Source organism: Lithobates pipiens, unplaced genomic scaffold (assembly GCF_037356315.1).
Source record: "Lithobates pipiens isolate NorthernLeopardFrog02 unplaced genomic scaffold, aLitPip1_a1.2 Scaffold_13, whole genome shotgun sequence".
NCBI lineage: Eukaryota > Metazoa > Chordata > Amphibia > Anura > Ranidae > Lithobates > Lithobates pipiens.
The window spans coordinates 351264206-351287372 of NW_027507718.1; the positions used below are offsets into that span (position 1 = coordinate 351264206).

The following is a 23167-nucleotide window of genomic DNA, read 5'->3' on the forward strand; positions in this document are numbered from 1 at the left end:
CCCGGACAGTGCAATATCACTGGATCTAAATGGAGCTCAGGTAAGTATTAGGGGGGGCTGCAGTTTTTTTTTATCTTAATACATAGAACGTGTTAAGATAAAAAAAAACGTCTGGCTTTAGATACACTTAAAGTAGAATAGAATTCATTACCTTGCTATGCAAAGTTAATTAATACTGTTGCACAACAAGACTTTAGTACTACTTTAAACTATTGAGTTTTGTCTTGACATATTTGGGAAGTGTAGCATGATCCTACTAACAGGAGTGACAGTCTGTACTCATTCTGTAACTTTCACAGTACAGTACATACATAAAAAAAATAATAATTTTGGCTACCCGGCTTTCCTTCTTATCTCCACCCCTTGATTCCCTCACTTTACTGTGCATGTGTATTCCCAGAAGGGTCACAGAACAGATTAGGGGCAAAAGGAAATATTGCAAAAGGGTAGCTTGGCAGTCATAAAGAGAAGAAGCTGGGGAGAGGGAGGGAAGAGACTTGATGTGTGAGCTCTGCAGACAGAAATACTCCAACACACATTCACTGAATGATCTGCCTTCAGTTCAAGGCAAGCTGCCTTCCTCCTGCTTAGTAACTACTGTCTTACAGATATGCTACCTGGATTCTTCATTTATCTCTCCTGGATTATTGAAATGCACTGTAAGTAAACATACTTTAACTTTGTATAACCTGTCACTGAATACATGCATTTGATCTGTCTACAGCCCTGATCGTAATGTGTGCTTGATTAGTTAGGCACTAAAGGAAGATTATTATGTCAAGGTAACTGAAAACAGCTATTTATTTTCAACCAAACAAGATTGTGGCACTGGAGATCCTCCGTCTTTAAACGTAAACCCATTCATTCATACACCTGTCACTGAGAACAATCTTATTTTAAAAGGCATTGTCAGTAGAGAGGGAGATTTGTTAGTAATACATGCGTCTGTGCCACTTCTTTGATCAGCAGTAACATCTCAATACTTATAATGCAGAATTTTCATCTTATTCTTATTCTTTTTTTTTATTTATTTTTTTATTTGTATGTTTATTTATTTTTTATATGTTTCCACTAGATTTTCCCACCTAATGACATTAGATCAAATAGTATTACCAATCTGAGTGACCAGCTCTTGCGCTGCTTCAGTTAACATATGATATTATGCTTCAAGATGGTATTATTTTTTCATTACAACACTTTATCTTTTTTTTTATTTGCGATGCGAAGAATTGGGAACCAGCTGTTTCTCTTTTATGAGCACCAATTTCCCACTATATCAAGAGCACACTTTGCTATATCAGATCAATGATCGTGTTATGGCAAGAGGGAGCGTTAAGCTGGAAATAGTTTGCGCTTTGTATATTGCTGAGACTGAAGTAACCCTTTATTTTCTTTACAAGAAACTGGTCTAAGCAAGATGCAGCATTTAAAAAAAAAATAAAAAATAGAAAGAAAACATTCATACCATATAAAAGAGAACACTATGATCATATCCAGTTTTTAATCATGTGCAAATCATGTATAGGGATGAGTGGAGTGATTTTAGCAAAATAGAAATGAGAAATTTCTCTCACTAAGCAAGGTGAAAATTACTTGAAAAAAAAAATGTTTTTTTTCTATATATAGATGGTGGGCATTATATTAGGCGTAGTTTCACTTATTTTTTTTATTTTTTTTGGGGGGGGGGGGTGTTTCTGTATGATTGATCATTGTCTGTGTATCGTGCATTGGTTTTATTTTATTTTTTTCCATTGTCAGCTTTTTTTCGTTTTCTGTATACGCATACAATAATGAGGGTAATACAAAAAGTTGAAAGCAGCTTTTCTAAGCCTTAGAAGCCATTTAAAGCACACTGCAACCTGGCCAAAAGACACAAATTAATTTCACTTTTCTTGTTGACTCTAATGCATTTAGCCAAAGTGGCAAAATTGCCCCACAATCTTTCTATTTGCATTCAAATTTAAAGGGAAACTCCCTATTTTGTGTATCCCTAGTAATGTTATTAATAGCATTAAGATTTGGGTACCTTGTTCTCATTGGGTATATCTGGCAATTTATTATATTTGGTGTGTGTCAGATTTTTTTATTCAGTCTGGAAGAAAAAATGACAGCCAAAGATTCTCAGCTAAAACAATTTCTTAATGAATTACAACAAAGGACTCACAAGTTCTTTTTATCAGCTGTCTAGCATGACCGTGGGTGGCCCAGGATGGAAGAATGCTTTACACATGCAGACAAATCTGCATGCATATATTCAAGTGAACTGAAAATTAGCATTTTTCCAAAAAAAGATAAGGTTTGCCAAGCATGTCAGCTAGTATTTTTTTTTTTTCTATAGACCATTGTATTGGGGCTTTGGGTTTTTTCATCTTTAGCAGTGATTCCAAATATAATACCAAGAAGTACAAGAAAACATTGATAATTGTAGCGTTGAGTTTAATTAAAGCAAATCTGTTCTTAAAGGGGCTGTAAACCTATGTGTTTTTTAACCTTAATGCATCCTATGAAGGTGAAAATACACCTGTCAGGTGTCAACTCCCCCAGCCCCCCTGTTTTACTTACCTGAACCCTTGAACGTGATACACGGGGGCATGGTGTCTCTCTGCCAGGGGTTCTCGGCTCTTGATTGGATAGATTGATAGCAGTGGAGCCATTGGCTCCCGCTTCTGTCAATCAAATCCAATGATGCTAGCGCCAGGGTGCGGGGCCAATTCTACATTTGGCCTCTATGGATGCCAAATGTTGGACACGGTAGCGTGTCCACAAAGTAACCCCCTCGGGGGCAGCACTTCTCCAAGGGGGTTACCAGATATATGGAGGAGCCGCAGGAGCCGCCGGGGGACCCCAGAAGAGCAGATTCAGCTCCACTGTCCAAAACGAGCTGCACAGTGGAGGTAAGTATGATATGTTTTTTTATTTTTAATTTTTTTATTTTACCTTTGCAATCACTTTAAACAACATATTAATCAAAGGTCTTGTTAATGGTTTCCTTTAGAATTTTAAGATCTTTAGCTCCATTTTTATCAGATGTTCCCATTTAAATTGAAAGGATCAGTTAATCCAAACAGATACCTCAGTTATTGGTAGTTGCTGAAGAACCAAACCAATTCTTTTGGGTTAGGGCAGCCTGGTCCAGCGGCAATAACACACACAGTCCAATAGTAATTAGTAGAATTTGTACTTAAGCAAAGGCAAAACTGTTTACAGCAAACCGAATGAGAGAAGGTCCAACCAGGAACACTCACAGATGCCAACAACATGTAGTGGAGCAGCTTTTAGCCGAACTGGATGACCTGTCCCTACACTACCTACAACATAGACTCAAGGTGGCCCCCAGAGTCATATGGGCAACCAAAATCCAATCAGATCACTGTCTCAGTGACTCAGCAAACCATAGAGTAGTGGTTCTTAAGTCCTGCCCTCAGGACCCACCAACAGGCCAGGTTTGTAAGATAACTGAAATACAAGTGATATCTTTTGCTGCTCAGTGATTCTAGGCCCGTATGCTGGGCCCTGAAACCCCAGCACCTACTCCAATCTTGAACTTCTCTTAACCATTCTTAGATAACAAGCTTGGCAAAGAAACAAACTCGTAATGAGTTAATTGAGAGAAATCAAATAACCTGGCAAGTAATTTGATATGCAAGAATTGAGAAATTTGTATTATATGGGCATACTTACAATATATCTAAAGGCAAAACTTTATTTTTTTTACAGTTTTGGACAGAGTGTTAGAACACCTACAATTTTATATTGTTGTCTGTGGCCCCTTTAAGGAAATTCATCCTCTCTATTTGTCCTGTTTACTATTATTATTGAAAGTGAAAGTAAAAGAAAATCCCAAATTTGGGTTGTCCCCAGAATAGTAATAGAGAGGAAGTCTTCCAATCGGGACACTAGTTCTGGTGACTTGGGGGTCCCCAGGGAATTCTCTTAATTTGCAAAGATTTCCTCTCACTTCCTGTTTGGTTATGGGGAAGGAAGTGAAGGGAAATCTCTGCAATAGGACACAAATGGTGAAAAAAATTGACAGGGGTTGTAACCCTTCCTTACTCTATCCAAAATAAAAGAAATAAGTTTTGCCCATAATTCTACTTTAAGGGTCTGTCATTTGCTAAGAAAATTTACACATTAAAGTGCACCTTACTTGTAAAATGTAAAAGCAGCACTGAAGTATTTTAGTTTCAACAAAATAATATCTGTCCTCCTTGGATTTTAGGCTCAGGTTGTACATAGGATGTCAACTTTTTTCCATGTTAAGATACTGTAAATACCTGGCACTAAGATCCATCACTGCCATTTATCAGCAAAATGACAATGCAACTACAGCCACTAAAGTTCTGGCTTGTGACAATGTATTTACGGGAATGGAACATAGCACCAGAATATAAAAAGGCTTAAAAATAAAAATAACATTTGACATTTGCAATCTGATTTTTCTCCAATTAAGTTGATATTTCAGTGTGCTTTTACCTCTTAGGGTTAGATATATAGTGTTGTTTAGTTTTTTTCCCTGCCAGAGCAAAAATGTCAGCTCAGTGTCAGGTTGTGGGCTGACCTGTCTCCTGTCTAAGCTCAAAGTTTAGGTAGAAGAGAAGGGTAGGTCAATTTACAAAACCTGTCGTTTTCTTTCATGTAAACCTGATAGACATGTGCATAGTAAAATATTTCGTTTCGGAATTTCGTCCGAAAACTTAATTTATTTAGTTACTCCCGAAATTCGTTTTTATTTATTTAGTTTTTCGTTCAAAAATTGCATTCGTCCAAAAATCCACATGAATTACGGTCGAATCTGTCTTTGAAGGCTTATGGTGTCTGTCGAATGTATAAAGAAGATTCGACGGAGCTAGTATATAGCATACTATTAAAGTCTATGGGACTCCAACGTTCAAAATCTAAAGTGCTAATTTTAAAGACTAATTTGCAAGCTACTGTCCTAAAAAGTGTTTGGGGACCCGGGTCCTGCCCCAGGGGACATGTATCAATGCAAAAAAAGTTTTAAAACGGCCGTTTTTTCGGGAGCAGTGATTTTAATAATGATTAAAGTGAAACAATAAAAGTGTAATATTCCTTTAAATTTTGTAGGGGGGGGGGGGGGTTGTCTATAGTATGCCTGTGAATGGGCGCATGTTTCTGATGCTTAGAACTGTCCCTGCACATAGTGTCATTTATGCAGGAAAAAAAGTCCTTTAAAATCACTCGCAGCTATTATGAATTGTCGGCTCCGAAATACAGAAAACACTCATTGAAAGTCATTGATAAAAATAAATAAATAAATACATTTTTAAAAAAGCGTGGGGGTCCCCCAAATTCAATTACCAGGCCCTTCAGGTCTGGTATGGATATTAAGGGGAACCCTGCCTCAAATTTAAGAAAAAATTTGACGTGGGGTTCCCTCTAAATATCCATAACCAGACCCTTCAGGTCTGGTATGGATATTAAGGGGAACCCCGCGTCAAATTAAAAAAAAAATTGACATGGGGTCCCCCTAAAAATCCATACCCTTTATCCGAGCACGCAACCTGGCAGGCCGCAGGAAAAGAGGGGGGGACGAGAGAGCGGCCCCCTCCCTCCTGAACCGTACCAGGCCACATGCCCTCAACATTGGGAGGATGCTTTGGGGGTCTGTGACCCCTCAAAGCACCTTGTCCCCATGTTGATGAGGACAAGGGCCTCATCCCCTCAACCGTGGCCGGTGGTTGTGGGGGTCTGCGGGCGGGGGGCTTATCAGAATCTGGAAGCCCCCTTTAACAAGGGGACCCCCAGATCCCCCCTGTTTGAAATGGTAAGGGGGTACTTTTGTACCCCTACCATTTCACAAAGAAAGTGTAAAAAATAGTTAAATAAGACAAACACACTTTTGGAAAATTCCTTTATTAAAAAAAAAAAAAAAAAAGATTCAAGCGGTGGTAATCCACTCTTGCTATCCAGCGACGGACGGGCATCTCTCCAGCGATGGCTCATCTCATCCAGCGCAGCGAATCCATCCTACTTCTGTCTCCACGGAGGAGACACTTCAGGGATTCCGGCGGTCACATTTCTTATATACTGAGGGCGGGGCCACCCGTCACCTGACCCTGCCCCCCTCTGACGCAAGGGGAAACCCGGGGTTCCCTGTGATGTATGGGTGACCCCGCACCCCTCTGATGTAACGGAAACCTGACTGTGTTACATCAGAGGGGTGCGGGGTCACCCATACGTCACAGGGAACCCCGGGTTTCCCCTTTGCGTCAGAGGGGGGCGGGGTCAGGTGACGGGTGGCCCCGCCCTCTGTATAAAAGAAATGTCAGGCCGCCGGAATCCCTGAAGTGTCTCCTCCGTGGAGACAGAATAAGGATGGATTCGCTGCGCTGGATGAGATGAGCCATCGCTGGAGAGATGCCCGTCCGTCGCTGGATAGCAAGAGTGGATTACCACCGCTGGAATCTTTTTTTTATTTTTTTTTATTTTTAATAAAGGAATTTTTCAAAAGTGTGTTTGTCTTATTTAACAATTTTTTACACTTTCTTTGTGAAATGGTAGGGGTACTTTTGTACCCCCCTTACCATTTCAAACAGGGGGGGGCCTGGATCTGGGGTCCCCTTGTTAAAGGGGGCTTCCAGATTCTGATAAGCCCCCCGCCCACAGACCCCCACAACCACCGGCCACGGTTGTGGGGATGAGGCCCTTGTCCTCATCAACATGGGGACAAGGTGCTTTGAGGGGTCACAGACCCCCAAAGCATCCTCCCAATGTTGAGGGCATGTGGCCTGGTACGGTTCAGGAGGGAGGGGGGACGTTCTCTCGTCCCCCCCTCTTTTCCTGCGGCCTGCCAGGTTGCGTGCTCGGATAAAGGGTCTGGTATGGATTTTTAGGGGGACCCCACGTCAATTTTTTTTTAAATTTGACGCGGGGTTCCCCTTAATATCCGTACCAGACCTGAAGGGTCTGGTTATGGATATTTAGGGGGAACCCCACGTCAAATTTTTTCTTAAATTTGAGGCAGGGTTCCCCTTCATATCCATACCAGACCTGAAGGGCCTGGTAATTGAATTTGGGGGACCCCCACGCTTTTTTATTTATTTATTTATTTTTTTTTTTATCAATGACTTTCAATGAGTGTTCTCTGTATTACGGAGCCGACAATTCATAATAGCTGCGAGTGATTTTAAAGGACTTTTTTTCCTGCATAAATGACACTTTGTGCAGGGACAGTTCTAAGCACCAGAAACATGCGCTCCTTCACAGGCATACTATAGACAACCCCCCCCCCCCCCTACGAAATTTAAAGGAATATTACACTTTTATTGTTTCACTTTAATCATTATTAAAATCACTGCTCCCGAAAAAACGGCCGTTTTAAAACTTTTTTTTGCATTGATACATGTCCCCTGGGGCAGGACCCGGGTCCCCAAACACTTTTTAGGACAGTAACTTGCAGTATCTTTTCTCTCTGTCAAATCTTTTTTCTCTGTCGAATATTTTCTCTATAATCTTGGACTAATAGAGGTAAGGTTAGGCACATTCGACCACAGGTTCTATAGGCAGATTGTTATTGTCAGAGTCATGTCGAATCTCCTATTCTATATCGAACTATTGTAACAATGAAAACGAAAATAAAGCATTTATTTATGTCGGATCTTTCGTTTTTCGGATTCTGTGCTTTCGTTATCGTTTGTCAAAACTAAAACGAAAATAGCTGAAATTCGGACGAAAATGCATTCGGACGAAAACGAATGCACATGTCTAAAACCTGACAACATTTTTGTTCTGTAAGTGTCAACTATAGGCTCCAGTAGATAATAGGTCAATGTAAGTATCAGATTCTGATGAGCAGAAAAAAGTTGCGTAAAAAGGTCAGCTAACTTCCAAGAAGTAAGATTGCACTGTTATTACATTTAAGAGTGGAGATATTATTGCAGATGTCAAATTATTATTGGTTTGCTGTAATCTTGACTTGGGCAGAATGTACAAAGCTAAAATTTGAAGAAGGCTCCACAGAATAAAGGAAATTATCTGAAGACTTATATTGGTATTTGTAAGTACCATAAGCTTTCTGCAATTCAGCAGTATTGTAACCTTGGTAAGTCAGATCTGGTTCTCTTCGACTGCTTCGTCCTTAGGCCTTTTGAAAATATCCTAGTCTTCAAATGGTTAAAAAAAGCCCCCTCACCCAGTGCCACCTGTTGCTGCTCACCATAGTTGCCAGGCTCTCCCCTTCCTCCAGGGAGCCTGGGGCTGTGGTAATCTGCCCTAAAATCAAGAACAGGAGGCGATCAAGGAACATCCATTCCCTGGTCTCATCACCTCTGTGAATGATGAAGCCAGAAGCATTGAGAATTGTATTACTTTTGGTTTCAGAGCTGTAATTTCCTGGCTACTGTAGCCCAGAGACAACTAATCAAGCAAGATCTATGCTTGATTAACTGCAGTAGAGGGTAGGGGATATGTTGAAAGTCTAATAGACCTGTTACCTTCCCAGGCTATAACATTAGCGTGCATGTGTGTAAACAGCGATTGCACTATACTGTGAGTTATCACTACAAACGTCCAAGTGGGAGCAATAATTCTAGAGTTTAAAAATACTTGGGCAATAATTCATAGTTATATCTAAAGTGGTAACTTGTAAAGACTTTTAAAGCTTCACCTCTGACAAATATTAGGTTTCATAGTATTTTGCCATTTCAATGAAACATTCAGTCTTAATATGTTTACTATCTATTTGCTTTATGCAACCATATCTTTCCAATTGCATCAAAGTATTGGGTATTATGTTTTGTTTGTGTGCAATAAAATTTGTCTTAGGCCTCTTTCACACGGGGCGGATCCACTCAGCGGACTCCGCTAGCTCAACAGGGGATCGCTCTGTTGATCCCCAATGAGCGGGCAGATGACAAGTCCGTCTCTGCTCACTGTTCAGGGACAGACCTGTCATAGCCACACTGTTCTTTATGGGAAGATCGAATTAAAATGGACAGCATGTCCATTTTCATCCGATCCGCTGGATGGATGGCGAATGTTTCGCCATCCATCTGTTTCAGTGGATCTGGTCAGATTGGATGGCGGGTAGGTGTCAGCAGGGCCTTAGTGTATTCGTTCCCTCTGCTTTCAGAAATATATATAAAAATTTAAGGTATCTAAGTAATTATCTAGCAAAAATTATGATTTTATGATTTTAACATGCGTGTAAAAAATGAAACAATTGCCCCAGACAAAAACTGGTTAAACACACTTTAGGTTTTTATTTACTAAAGGCTAATAGAGTGTTCACTTTGTAAGGTACGCTGCACTTTTCCCCAGAGCATTGTGAATGTAAATTTTTCCTTGCAAGTGATTGGGTATTCTTTGCAAAATTACACTTCAACACATTTACTATGCTCTGGGGCAAATTCCCCTGAAAAGTGCAAATTCCCTTTCAAAGTGAATAACCTATTGCCTCAACCCCCATGAACCTCTTTAAGTCATCCAAATGTAGCAATGGGATTTGATTTACTAAAGGCAAATAGGCTATTCATTATGCAAGGGAAGTTGCATTGTACAAGGGAATTTTCCCCATATTGTGGCAATTCTCCCTCATTCCAGCTATGGTGCCTATGGTTGCCTATTATTTGTACTCACTCCAAATGTATCCACTGACACAGTTAAACAGCTTATTCCTCTGCATGGTAATTATGCAAATGTGCTGAACGGTGTACTGATTTCTCATATCACATACTATAGTAATGAGATTTCTCTGCTGGATACCCCAGTGTCCTCAATCTTGAAGTCCAACTCCTCTTTTGTAGCAATGAGGCTCAGTCTACTTGCATCATATGTAATAAAAGATCCAAAATCCATTATTTTTGTACTTGTCATGACAGGTTGGTGGAGCAGTATTTTTAGATACATAGATTTCTCTTCTCTGAAACTTACATATAAACTTATAAACAGTGAAGCCAGTGACCTTTTTTACCTTTGTAATGCCTATTCAAAAATTTAAATATATGTGTTTAACCTTTAACTTTATGTTATATTCTATTTCACATCTTTCAAAAACAAAGAGGATTTTCAAAACCGTGATAGGTATTGGAAAACCATCAAGAACTGTGCTAGTAAAAGCAATGATTTGAGCTATTACTGCCTAGTTATTATGAGTCTATCTACAGAGAGGCAAACTCTAAAGAAAACCACACTAAATCAATAAATAATTAAATTACACAAAATAAGAGAAATACACCCTAACTCCAAAATCAACAAAAAACACACACAACAGAAAAAAGAGCCCTGGGTGTTTCTCCCAAAAAAGCAATCTAAACATCAACAAAAAAAAATTATCCAAATCAATTTAATATAACGAAATGTATACCTTTATTAACCACTTTAGCCCTCTGCAAATTCTGACACTTCTCACATATGTAAAAATCAACATTTGTTTTTTGCTAGAAAATTACTTAGAACCCCCAAACATACTATATATATTTTTAAGCAGAGGCTCTAGAGAATAAAATGGTGGGTGTTGTAATTTTTTTATGTCATTTGTGCAGCAGTATTTCAAATGTATTTTTTTTTCAATAGAATTTATTGCCTGCAACTGCTTCCTTTAGGTACTTTGTATGAAGCAATGGTACCAAACAATAGTAATGGGTGGTCCAATATTTACTGGCCAGTGTGCCCGTGAAGGAGTGATTTTGCATGGTTAGATCCCTGGAAAGAGGAGGAGGAAGAGAGGGGGAGGGGGGTGAGAAAGATCTTAAGAGGTGCAATTAGTTTTTTCTTTTATTAATGCATTTTAGTGTACACAAACACAATATAGTACCAAATTGTTTGGTAGCATATAAAAGATGATGTTATGGCACGTAAATAGATACCAAACATGTCACGCTTTAAAATTTAGCACGCCCATGGAATGGCGACAAACTATGGTACATTCAATTATTTATAGGCGACAATTTAAAAAGCCTTTACAGGTTACCACATTTACTCAGGAGGTTTGGTGCAAATTATTGTTCTCACTCTGACACGTTACCTCACATCTGTGGTGCAATCACTGCTTAGGTATGCATGCAGCACTGATGCTTATGATTGCCTTTGCATAGGGTGAAGGAGGCACTTTAAAAAGAAAGATTTTTTTATTTAATTTTTTTTACATTATCTGTATAAAAAAATTTTTATCAACTTTATTGCTATCACAAGGAATGAACAACATCCCTTGTGATAGCATGGGCACTGACAGGTACTCTTTACTGAGGGATTTGGGGTCCTCTTCCCTTAAAAGCATCAGAACAAACCAAGATCTGTTTGATCCAATGCTTTCACAGACCAGTAATAGCCTGTTTACATTAGACTAGTGGGATAGGAGAGCCCAGGAAGACGACGGGGTTACACCCTTCCACTGCCTGTAAAAGCGATCCAGGGGCTAATTAGCTGCTAGAATTTCTTTTACATTACAGAGCATCGTCAAATGAAAAAAGATACTGGGATGTTGCTTTTAGCTGCAGACATCATCCCGGTATAAACCCTTTAACCTAGCAATGTGAGGGTACATTGTGGAAACTGAAGTGGTTAACCAATTATCCCCTAAGACAGGGATCTCCAAACTACGGCCCTCCAGTTGTTGTGGAACTGCACATCCCCTAAAGCATTGTAAAACTTTGCCTTTCACAGACAGGACTAGACATGATGGGAATTGTAGTTCCTGAACAGCTGGAGGGCCATAGTTTGGAGACCCCTGCCCTAAGAGATCATACCCTCAGACCCCACCAAGACATGTAAATAAAATTAAAAATATTTTAAAATATAAATGTTTTGATATATCTGGGGGGCCGAGGGTATTCGTTAAATGAAGTTATCATTTTTGTTGTATTGAGTTGATCTGGATATTTATGTTTCTTGTGTTTTGATTGGATTTTTTGTAGTCTTTCTGTTTTGTAGTATGTTCTATGACTGTATCTGACATCTAGTTATTATGAGTCACAAGGTTTGCTTGTATCACTATAAATTAATCAATGTCCAAACCAGCTCACCTTTCATTGTATTCAAAGTGCACTGCTCCATGTTGCTAGGTTTGAAACCACAAGTTTATTAGCACAGTGGAAACATGAAATGAAATCTTTTTTTGTAATCAATTTATAAACAATGCAAGTCAGGTACAAAAAACATAGTCCTCAGGAGGAGCATATCTTTTATAAGTGGCTTGTATTGTTTTTAAACAGATTATAATAAGGACTTTGTATTACATTTTGGCTGTGCATATCAACTTGTGGTTTCTTACTTGTATTACTGACATGTTTGTACTGAAAACAATAATGGAAAGAGGCAATATATAGAAGAATAAAATATCTGTTTTAGCTCAATTAACAGGATACAAAGTGTTTCTTTGTGTTCTTCAATCGACTATATATCAAACAGGGATAGCTTAAGCACAGTGTGAGGATTACGCTCAGCAATAACTGCCATAAACAAGCAAATGCTCTGCTGTTTGAGGCACACAGGAACCTGTGATGAATACACAGTGTGTACAGTTATGATTGGAGAACACATTGTATTCCCATAGCGCTAGTGCAATATATGTTTAATCAGACCTGAAAAAGCTGAGATGGTCACTTGACAGTTTGCCACTTTAGGTTTAAACTATACAATACCCCAGGGTCATGTTGCAACATTGCAGAAGATGGATTTTTACACACAATGATATTTCCTCTGGTTATGGCAACTGTGATTAGTATATATGTATCTAACAAAGAGTAATATAATAGGATTTACCACAGTTTATATCTCTTGGATGTGATTTAAATTGGAAGAATTGGGAAAAAAATACATTGACGATGTCAGTGTTTCACTAATTCTCCTGTATTCACATTTCTTGGCACGCATTGATGTGTTTGCGCGCGTGTAGGTGCGTTGTTGGAGCAAGTCTATATGAATGCAAAACCTTCTTAAAGGTCAAACATAGGTCAGAAGGGGGTCAACTACAGCCCAAGTGCACCTGTCAATGAATTTTGAATGATCTCAAGAGCATCTCAAACTGATGACAAACTTACACCATTGATACTGTTGACCTAGGCCCTAAATCAGTACACTATAAAGATAATTGGGGTATCATGGAACTTTATAGTAGCCTGTATCATTGGACATTATAGTAAAGTATGTTGGTGATGGGGTATATTTTTCAGTAGAAACAATTTGGTCCAGACAACCCGGTGACACCTTAACGAAATAGGCACCTCATCCCCTAATATAAATGAAATTACATGACGGGAGGGGGAAGGAAGGGGAAAAAGGGAAACAAGGGGGATTTTTCAACGGTGCACCGTTGAAAAATCCCCCTTGTTTCCCTTTTTCCCCTTCCTTCCCCCTCCCATCATGTAAGTATATTTTTCAGTATTTCAAAAGTCTATACTGGCTTTTCTTTATTTTATTGTTATAAACTCACACACTGCTAATTTCCCTGCATCTGTGGTTTCATCTCCCTGGGCATTAAAGGTTTCCTGTAAGCATTTAGGGTGGGGATATGCAATTAGCGGATCTCCAGCTGTTGTAGAACTACAATTCCCATGAGGCATAGCAAGACTCTGACAGCCACAAGCATGACACCCAGAGGCAGAGGCTTGATTGGACTTGTAGTTTTGCAACAGCTGGAGGTCCGCTAATTGCATATCCTTGATTTAGGGTCTAACTCTTAACACAGACAGATGGGATCTGATGTACTAAAGGGATTGAGGATGTTCTCTGAATATTCACTTAGTTTAGTGAAATACTGAAGTTGTGCTTATTTTTAAATACCTAATAATGTGAAGAGGGAAAACAGGATTTGAACAAGTTTTCATTTATTTTGAAATTTAAATGGATATTCATCAAACTGAAAAAGCACTGATCTCTTTCCCATTTTGGTCCCCATACTCAGTATTGTATTATTATTATTATTTTAATGTGTATTTTTTATTTTCATACACAAGATGGCACTGTCTTGTTTCTATTTTTAAAATAAATTTTCCAATTGAAAACACACAATCATGCTGCAAAAGAATTGGTGCTTGTTCACATGAATCTTTCTCCTCTAAAATCCTTATCCTTATTATTAGTTGATCTTTGTTGCTGGGCAATGCTGCCTTGTTGTCGTTATGCTGTTCTTAATTTGGAGCATGTGCACTAACATACTCCTCCATCGTTGTGACTATTTAAAGCTTTGGTGCATGACGCCACCTCATGGCTACTCCCGCTGATGACGTCTGTTGTGACAAAACGCATCGGATGGGGCCAATGTAGGTACAGTGATCATGCAGGTGGGGACCCAGAAGTGGGCTGGTGGGCAGCATGAAGAGAAAAACAGATGTTTGTTTCATGAAATTATTAATTATGCTTCATTTATCTTGTGAGTATTTTTAATGCTTTTAATAAATTGGTATACTTACTTTCTACACCTGAAAGTTTCTTCTGCCCATATTTGATTTTCAGTGAATTCCTTTTGAGTGATATGGTTATAGAAGGTTTCTTAGAGATCTTTTGATACCCCAGCATTGGCCACATTAAAAGCGTGGTCTCGCTATCTGGTAAGGTGGATCTATATACACAAGTGGTGTCCGGGTGAAGTGTTTCCTGCTATTAAAGGTCAAAGGGGAAACTACTTAAGAGAAGTTATCAATTGTAATTCTGGGATAATTATTTACACATCCATTGTGCTAGACTGTTTCATATACAGTACTTTCCTTTGTGATCCTTTTTACTATATGGGCTTTTACACTATTACAATATGTTGGTGATTTGTTTAGCAATATTTGTTTAGCTTTCACATTTAAATTAATGTAATATTTGCTTGTTTTCAAGTGCTGCACGTATTTATATTATTTAGTATTTTTGGTTTGTATCAAGATCTGTGGTGCTGGCTGCTATTTTGTACTAGGCTTTAAGCTGGCCATATATGATTTTTTTTTCCACTCAACCAGTGGGTTGAATGAAAAAAAAAAAAAAAGCTGATTCCCCCATCCACATTGAATCCTCTCACTGTGCTATTGTATTTTGCAAGTGGGAAGCATTCCCCACTGGCAAAATACAATGAACTGTGTTGCCAGCTATATCCAGCAGCACTGATTGTTCAAGAAAAACCCAACAAGCTGGTGTTCAATTAACTTGTGTACAACAAACTAGCCCATACGTGGATTGAAAATTCAGGCAGTCCTTGCTAAACTGGCCAATATTCAATCCATGTATGGCCAGCTTTAATGTACCCCTCTTTATTAAACAACTATGAACTCTATGCAAGCAGTCCTAGTTCTACAGCAACCATGGGCACTTACATCCCCAAGCACATGCCCTCCTGGAATCCATCATCAAAGTCTTACACACAAAGTCCAAGGACAGCTGACTGCCATCTAGCCTCCACACAACACTTTCAAGTGTGGAAGAAAAGGGTCCCTCTCCAGACCAGTCTTCACAGGTGATACCGTCTCTCAATCAAATCTTCAACAGGCCAAACACATGCTGAGGCCCAAACAGCAACTCCAGTACACAGGCTGCATCCCAGGGCAAGCAGCACCATGAAAAGAACATGCTGAACTGGCTTCCCAAATATTTATTGTCTTCCCAGCCAATTTCTGGGTACCGCCTCCCAGGAATTTGCTCAGATCAGATGAATAATCTTAACTTCAGTAGTTGACTTTCCCAGCTATTTCCAGAAGCTTATTCCAGAGGCCGACAGGAGTAAGATGACCACTAAGCCCAGGGAAACCTGACCAGACCAAAAAAAACAGATAACCACTCCACTGAGTACAGCAGAGATCATAACTAATCTTAGCCTAACTAGGTCCAGGCATAACAATTTAAAAGTACAGGTTACAATGGTAACTTTTCCAATGGTTTATCATTTATCAAGTAAGCTTATGTTTTTCTGTAGTATTGCAAGTTATGACATTGATTTCATCTTAAATACCTTATATGCAAAAAGCTTTGGGGAAAAAAAATCTTTATACATCATATTCCATCTGTAGTTGATCTGTTGTAGATTAGGTAATAGGAAATAATTTGATTGGCTAGGATTTGCAAAAACAGACATCTGTTTAGTGTTTCTTATGTTTTACAAGAATGACTTTACCACTCAACAAATATGAGAATATATAAGATATCTTTTACATAGGAAAGGGGGTGGTGGGTTACATAAGTTTTTTTTTATGCCATACATTTGAGTAAATCCATCCTAAATTGTATACTTTTCACACAGAAAACAAGCTTTCAGGGGATGATAATAGAATACAAGCAAAATGATGCAAGGAGATAGACATAGGAAGACAATAATACATTTTACATTCATTTACCACGCATACTGAACTGCAGTAGTTCATTTTAATGGAAGTGTCAGCTAAGCTTGCAACCCCATGGCTTCATGATATATTAAGGGATAGCAACTGTGGAAACTTTGCAGGAAATATTCTGCTTTGTCTTTAGCATGCTGTAATAAATGTAACACTAAAGCATTCAGTCACAGCAGAATTAATTTGCCACATTGTATTTACAACTCCCAGCTGCCAATTTATATTAACATTTGGTAGTATTGTTTACGATCTAATGACTTAACAGTCGTGTCATGGGAAATAGGCGTATCTATTTTAAATTTAACTACAAGCTGTCATTCCAGCAATTAAACAACCTGCATTTGCATATGCTGTGTACAATATACTTATATTATAAAAATGCTGAATACTTGACATATTTTGCTGGGTTCACAAAGATTTACATACATTTTGTATTAATTTACTGTCTATAGATATACAGATTAACATAAAACACAGAGCTGTCCACATACTGTAATGGTGACCATGCATATTTTGATTTTGTTATCTGATTGATGTGCAACTCAACTAAAGAAATTGAAATCCCAAACAAACTGAAAGGCCATAGCGTCCTTTAGGATTAATTTAGACTCAATTCAATTGGATTCGGTCAGGATGAGTCTATCGGTGAGAGTGGAATATTATCAATCAGTTTGCACCAATCAGCAGCAGCGAGATACTTTATTCATGAATACAATTGTATTTCATTAGATTCAATCAGATTATGAGATTATATGGTGGAATCAGAGATGCAATTGGTAATTTATTATCATAAGTTAATATTGCATCTGAACTGTCGATTGAATGGCACTTCCTTATATGTGACATATCGATCAGGTTGGTTGTTGACTATAGATCGATTATTCCTATTGAAAGAGAATGATCAGAAAATAAATGAAAGTGATAGTAGACCCAAAAGCAAGTATTTATTATATTGCAGTATACCAGTTCTTAGATGGATGCATTTGTTTTCTTTTTAGGCCAGTGATTCCCAGCTCCTGTCTTCGGGACCCACTAACAGGCCAGGTTTGCAAGATAACTAAAATACAACACAGGTGATTTCATTTGCTGCTCAGTGATTGCAGTATGCAAGGTGCTAACTTTTAATATTAGGACACTTACCAGTCCTGGAGTCCAGCGATGTTGGCACCAACCAGAAGTGTAGCCTTTTGGCTTCATGGCTGGGTCCCTACTGCGCATGCACGAAGCATGCTACACTCTCTTACTGGGCCGGCAGAAGGGGAGGGAGGACAAGGGGGCAGAGCTGCTGACGTAATTCATGAGAAGTGGTGACAGGGTAACTGTAAAAAACAGGTAACCGCCCCCCCCCCGCAAGGTGCCGAAGGTGGCACGGGGGGGGGGGGGGGAATCAGATAAATGGAAGTTCCAATTTTGAGTAGAACTTTGCTTTAAGCTAAAATTCAGTCTTGGAAAAGGTACTTATTGAACTTTATTTATTAAAACTAAGATTCATCCAAATTAAGGTAGCTTAAAGCAAACAAAAATAAGATTTATTTAATTATTCTTACTATTTTATGTCAATGAAATGTAATCACTGCTTGGTAGTTTGCTATGGATTTCTGTACATCAGTCTTTCTTTTATTAAAATCAAAAATAAGCTTCATTATGGTGTTTTTGGAAAGAGTTTATCACAATGGAGTTAATTTCTGAAACCAGATATATATAAATGTAGCCCTATCCAATAGCAACCAATCAGATACCTTGTTTAATGTTCACAAAGAATAAAAGATGACTGATTGCTCTGTATTTGCATTTGTTTAACAAGCCTTGGTCTATGTTATATAAATGTATTTTCACTTACATGGTAGCAAAATAAAAATAGTCATAAAGTAAACTGATTGCAGTAACAGCAGTAAATCTGATTTGTTACACAGATTGTGAGGATTTGTCAGGTGCTACCGATGTCAACATGGTGGCTTCTTGAATATCGTGGGTCAACTTCACTTATGTATAACCAGATAAATAAGCTGTTAAAGAATTATAAAGTTAGCAGTCTACAACATTGAGCTGGCACAAACAGATCACCTGTAGGTCAAGGTGTCTGAAAAGTACTTTCTAAATAAGATCGCCAGCTAAAAATTGACCTTTATTGCATTCCATCTCTTCAATGCATGGATTAAATGCTTGTCTGTTCTAAGGGCGATGATTATGGTAAAATACTTGACTTATTCTTTGCTCCTGTGGCAGTGGTTTCTCTTTTGTGCGCTCTGACTCTCCCAGAATAGGGATGGACTCTCGGTATCCTTATGTACAATGCAGTACCACTATTGGAGAGCTGCAACCAGTCAAACAATAAAGATAAGTTGCTTGAAGGAACCAGTCATATGCCAGCAAGAAAGCCTGGGGAAGCAAGGAATAAGGTAGATTTTACACCTTTTCCATTACCCCCTAGAATAAATGAGAACTCCCTGGGCACACTACATGGTACTTTTTTTTAGTATAGCTGGAGTTTAGCTTCTAGGTTCTAGGAAATTTAAAGTTGTCCATCTGCAAGTACTAGTTTGGCCTCCATTCCTTGCATTATTACTGTAGTAAAAGTCCATGTGACAATGGTAGCCAGCCAGTTAGTATTAAACCAGTAAGCCAGTAGAAAGGTAAGGATTATTAATAGTGTGGGATACAAGAAGGGTGCTCCTTCAGGGTGTTACTGAAGGGAGAATGTTGCCTGAGAAGCCAATCAGTGCCTCACACAGGATTGCAGTAAACAAGTGGATGACAGTAAAGACAGGGGCCAGTGAGATTTCCTCCATCTGACCAATAAGTATTTAGGTGCCCTAACTAGTTTTTCAGTAATATACACAGAAGCATTGCTTTGTGGTTGCTTTATACATTCATTGTCTGTTAGTAGGGATATTAATATGTGAAGTTGGTAGGACCTTTAAAGAAAATCTATACCAAGCAAATAAATATATATATATATATATATATATATATATATATATATATATACTGGTGCTTTATTTCTGCCATCAATGCCTTCTGAGTCACTAACCCAGAAATATGAAGATCTGGAGTGCAGACTTTTCTCTGTCGTTTTAGCCACATATTTCCTGCACATCAGAAAACAAGCCAGAGACAGCCAGACAATTAGCATTTTTTGCTGGGAGTTCAACAATGGCAGTTTCCTTAATCCTCTCTGTATGTATTTCCTTTAAAAAAGAAAAGCTGTTTAATCATCTAGGCCAGCCTTTTTTTAACCAGGGTGCCTTCAGGTTTCTTCAGGGGCACCTTGACAAAATGCCTAAAAATTGCCAAAAAATTGTATCTAAGCCATGTGGGATGAGTGAAGCCTGCCTTTTAGTTACAGAAAGCCATACATTTTCATTGTGTACCTTTACAACCTTCTAGCCATCTGTTTAAATAATGGCCTTACTTAATAAGAAAAATGTCTGGCACCTGCACAGCATCCTTGTTTGCCCCTCTCTGTCAGCACTGGGGTCACATTAACTGAGTGAGGGAGAGAAACTGAGGAAGAAGAGAAACAATGGAATATTAGTCAGTATCAGTGTGTAAATGTATATTTGCTTTGGAAGAATAAATCTCCTCTAACGTTCGGGGTCCTGCATGTGTAGATGTTGCTGTTATTATTTTGCTATTATTTTCATTTTTTTTACATTTTAGAATGGGATGCCTTGACATTGTGCAGAATTTTAAAGGGTGCCTTGACTGAAAAAAGGTTTAAAAACACTGAAGTAGTTTCCGTATACACTATATAGCCATTACAAGAGAGTATTTCTACACATCTGAATCATCCTTGAGATGTGCCCTATCACATCACAATGACCTGATGATGGGTGCAGGCACATACCATTCTTTTACTCTATTCTTACATGAGACCTCATGGCAAAGCCCTTCCAACTGTCATTTCACTCTCCAATGAGAGTTTCTCTTTAGTCAGTAAGGGCACTCTGAACGGACAGTGGAATGTCAGTTAGTGGAGTTCTGCCATGAAGTAATTGACAGTTAGCATATTTTAGTGTCTGCTTTTAGGCAGAACTTTTATTTTTTCAAAGTTTTAGGAATAAAAAGAGTTTTATTTAATTTTTCATGACAAGAAAAAAACAAAAACAGAAACTGGTAGGTTATGTTTCAATTATCATAACAACAGTGGGTCCGCCTGATACATACAGGTCTATCTCATCTTCGTCATACAATAAATCTATTTGTGTGGACTAACATATGCAACTGCTCATTCATTTGAACTTGTCTTGGTAATTACCAGGTCAGGCGGGGAGGGAATGGGGAAAAAGGGGGGGTTAGGTGAAAAGGGAGGGGGGAAGAAAGGATCACCAGCACATTGATAATAGTCCATTCAGCAACATTTTACAATTCTACTTTACTTTACATTTTGAGTGCGCCAACCATTGAGACCACTGTACCAAAAATCTATCCATTTGCATGTTTTTCCTGGCAATTATCTTTTGCAGTTCGCATTGTTGATTGAGATCTGCTATTGTCTTAGCTACAGAGGGTGCTTCTGCAGTTTTCCATAGCCTAGTGATATTTAGTTTAGCTGCTAGCAGCAAATGTGTTATGATAGTTCTTGTGTTAGGGGGGAATTTGTCCAGTCCCACATGGAGCAATGCTAGTGTCGGGGAAGGGGAAGAGGGTTGGCCAGAAATTGCAGAGATTAATGTAAATATTTGTCTCCAGAATGAGGTGAGGGATCTGCAGTACCATAGTACATGGGATATGGAACCTATGCTACCACATTCCCTCCAACAGCATGGTGGGCTGCCTGGGTACATTTTTGAGAGCTGATAGGGCGTTAGGTACCACCTGTGGAGGGTTTTTTGATATATCTCCCAGTGATGGTGGTGTTCCTGAAGGAACGTTGCCACATATCCGGGGTTATTTGAACCCCTAATTCTTCAGTCCATTTAGTTAAGGTGGAGATTTGTGAGAGGGGCGATTATCAATTAACAGGTTGTAAAAACAGGTTATTCCCTTCTTAGGGTATGGGGAAGAAGTGTATATTGGTTCCGGTATTGTAATTGTGTATGGAATTTTTGAGGATTTGAGAAAGTGGGAAATTGTCAAATAAGTAAAAAGTTCAGAGTGTGGGAGGTTAAATTCTCATCTAATACTCTCAAATGTTTTAAGTGTCTTGTGGTTAGCAAGTTCAATGAGGTTGATAATGCCATGGTTATGCCACACTGAAAGGTTGAAGTCATCAAGATACATGGTCAGGGCTCTAAGGGGAATAGTTATCGAGTGATTGGAGGGGATGGGGTTTTGTTTAGATGCTGTCTACCCCCATGTAATTATAAAGGCTGCAACTGACTGGGGTGAGTCCTGGTATGAGGGAGGGCGGCCTGCTGTTGTTAAAAGTAGGGAATCCACTGGGTGTTTGCTCTGGGGAGATGTAGTTTCCATGATCGACCAGATTTTTTCCTCCGTTGGATGCCACCAGTAGTATATTTGATCTAGAATAGAGGCATGATAATAGCTCCGACCGACTCCTCCTTTCTTGTACGACCTGGTTAGGATATAATTGGCACATCTAGGGCGTTTGTCTTCCCATATGAATTTGGAGATTACTTTTTGGATGGAATTGAAAAATGATTGGGGGAGGGGCATTATTAGTGTATGAAATAAGTACAGAAGTTTTGGTAGTATTAACATCTTTACTGCAGAGATCTTACCAAGTATAGAGATGGCTGTTGCACACAAGGAGCAGAGTATTTGAGGAAGCTTTTGGAGAAAGGCCTGGTAATTTAGAGTATACAGTTGTTTTGTTGTAGGTGCTATGTGTATTCCTAAGTATGGAATTGAGTTACTTACACAAGTGAATGGTGTTGTTTTCTGGAGATGGGATTTCATGTGTGTGGGGAGGTATAGGGGCATTATTACAGATTTCGATATGTTGAGCTTATAAAAGGAGACCTTACTAAATTGTAGGATGACTTCTTGTATTTTCAGTAGGGAATGCTTGGGATTGGTGACCATTAGTATCACGTCGTCCGCAAATAAACTTATTTTATGTTCCAGGGTGTTACTTTTAATTCTTGAAATTTGTTCATCTTTTCTAATTTTAGTCGCTAGGGGTTCCATTAGCAGGGAAAAAATAAGTGGGGAGAGGGGACATCCCTGCCGTGTGCCGTTTGATATGGTGAAGGGGGTGGATAGGGTGCCTCCTGTGAGTACTGTTGCTGAGGGGTTGGAGTAGAGAGAAAGTATTACATTTTGAATCCAGCCCGTGATTTCAAATTTGTTTAGGACCCCTTTGAGGAAGCCCCAATGTATTCTATCAAACACCTTCTCTGCATCCAGAGATAGGAGCAGAGAAGGCGTTTGGGTTTAATACTCTTCTTGTGGCATCTGTTGCCTGGCGGCCTGGGATAAACCCAACCTGGTCGGGAAGTACTAGAGATGGAAGGTATGGTAGTAATCTTTTGGCGATGACTTTGGCTAGAATTTTTATGTCTGTATTCAACACGGAAATTGACCTGTAGTTTGTTGTTAGAGAGGGTTTTTTTTTTTTTAAACATGTGTTTATTGAGAAAAAATTAACAAAAGACATTAATACAGGTTACCATCAGACTTTTTCCGGGTAGTACAGCAGTGAAATAAATGAAACAGAGAAAAGCACAAAGGGATATCATTAGAGCAGAGCACGTAAGGACAATTAACGGGACTGATGTACAAGCCAAGGAAGTTAAGTACAGAGAGGGATAAATAGCATGAGTAACACAAGAAGGCTCCTTTAGTGAGACCAAAGTAGTCTTCTTACGAAAACATAATCAAAACTAAAATACTGTATCTAGGCAAATAGATTGAGCATAGAAAACTGGATGGATCTGTGTACTAACCACTGGGGAGCAGGAAATGATTGACATGATGGAAAAGGTTTCAACTGGGGAAAA

At 38.9% G+C, this 23167-nt stretch overlaps 1 protein-coding gene across 1 annotated transcript in view; it reads left to right on the forward strand.

Moving 5' to 3' along the window:
* The first annotated feature begins 251 nt into the window (after positions 1-251).
* Positions 252-23167, forward strand: part of RXFP1 (relaxin family peptide receptor 1) — a 523212-nt gene continuing 500296 nt past the window's right edge. The window contains exon 1 of the mRNA XM_077477119.1: positions 252-659. Within this exon, the coding sequence (XP_077333245.1) occupies positions 611-659 (49 nt within the window). The 5' untranslated portion in view covers positions 252-610. The remainder of the gene's footprint in view (positions 660-23167) is intronic.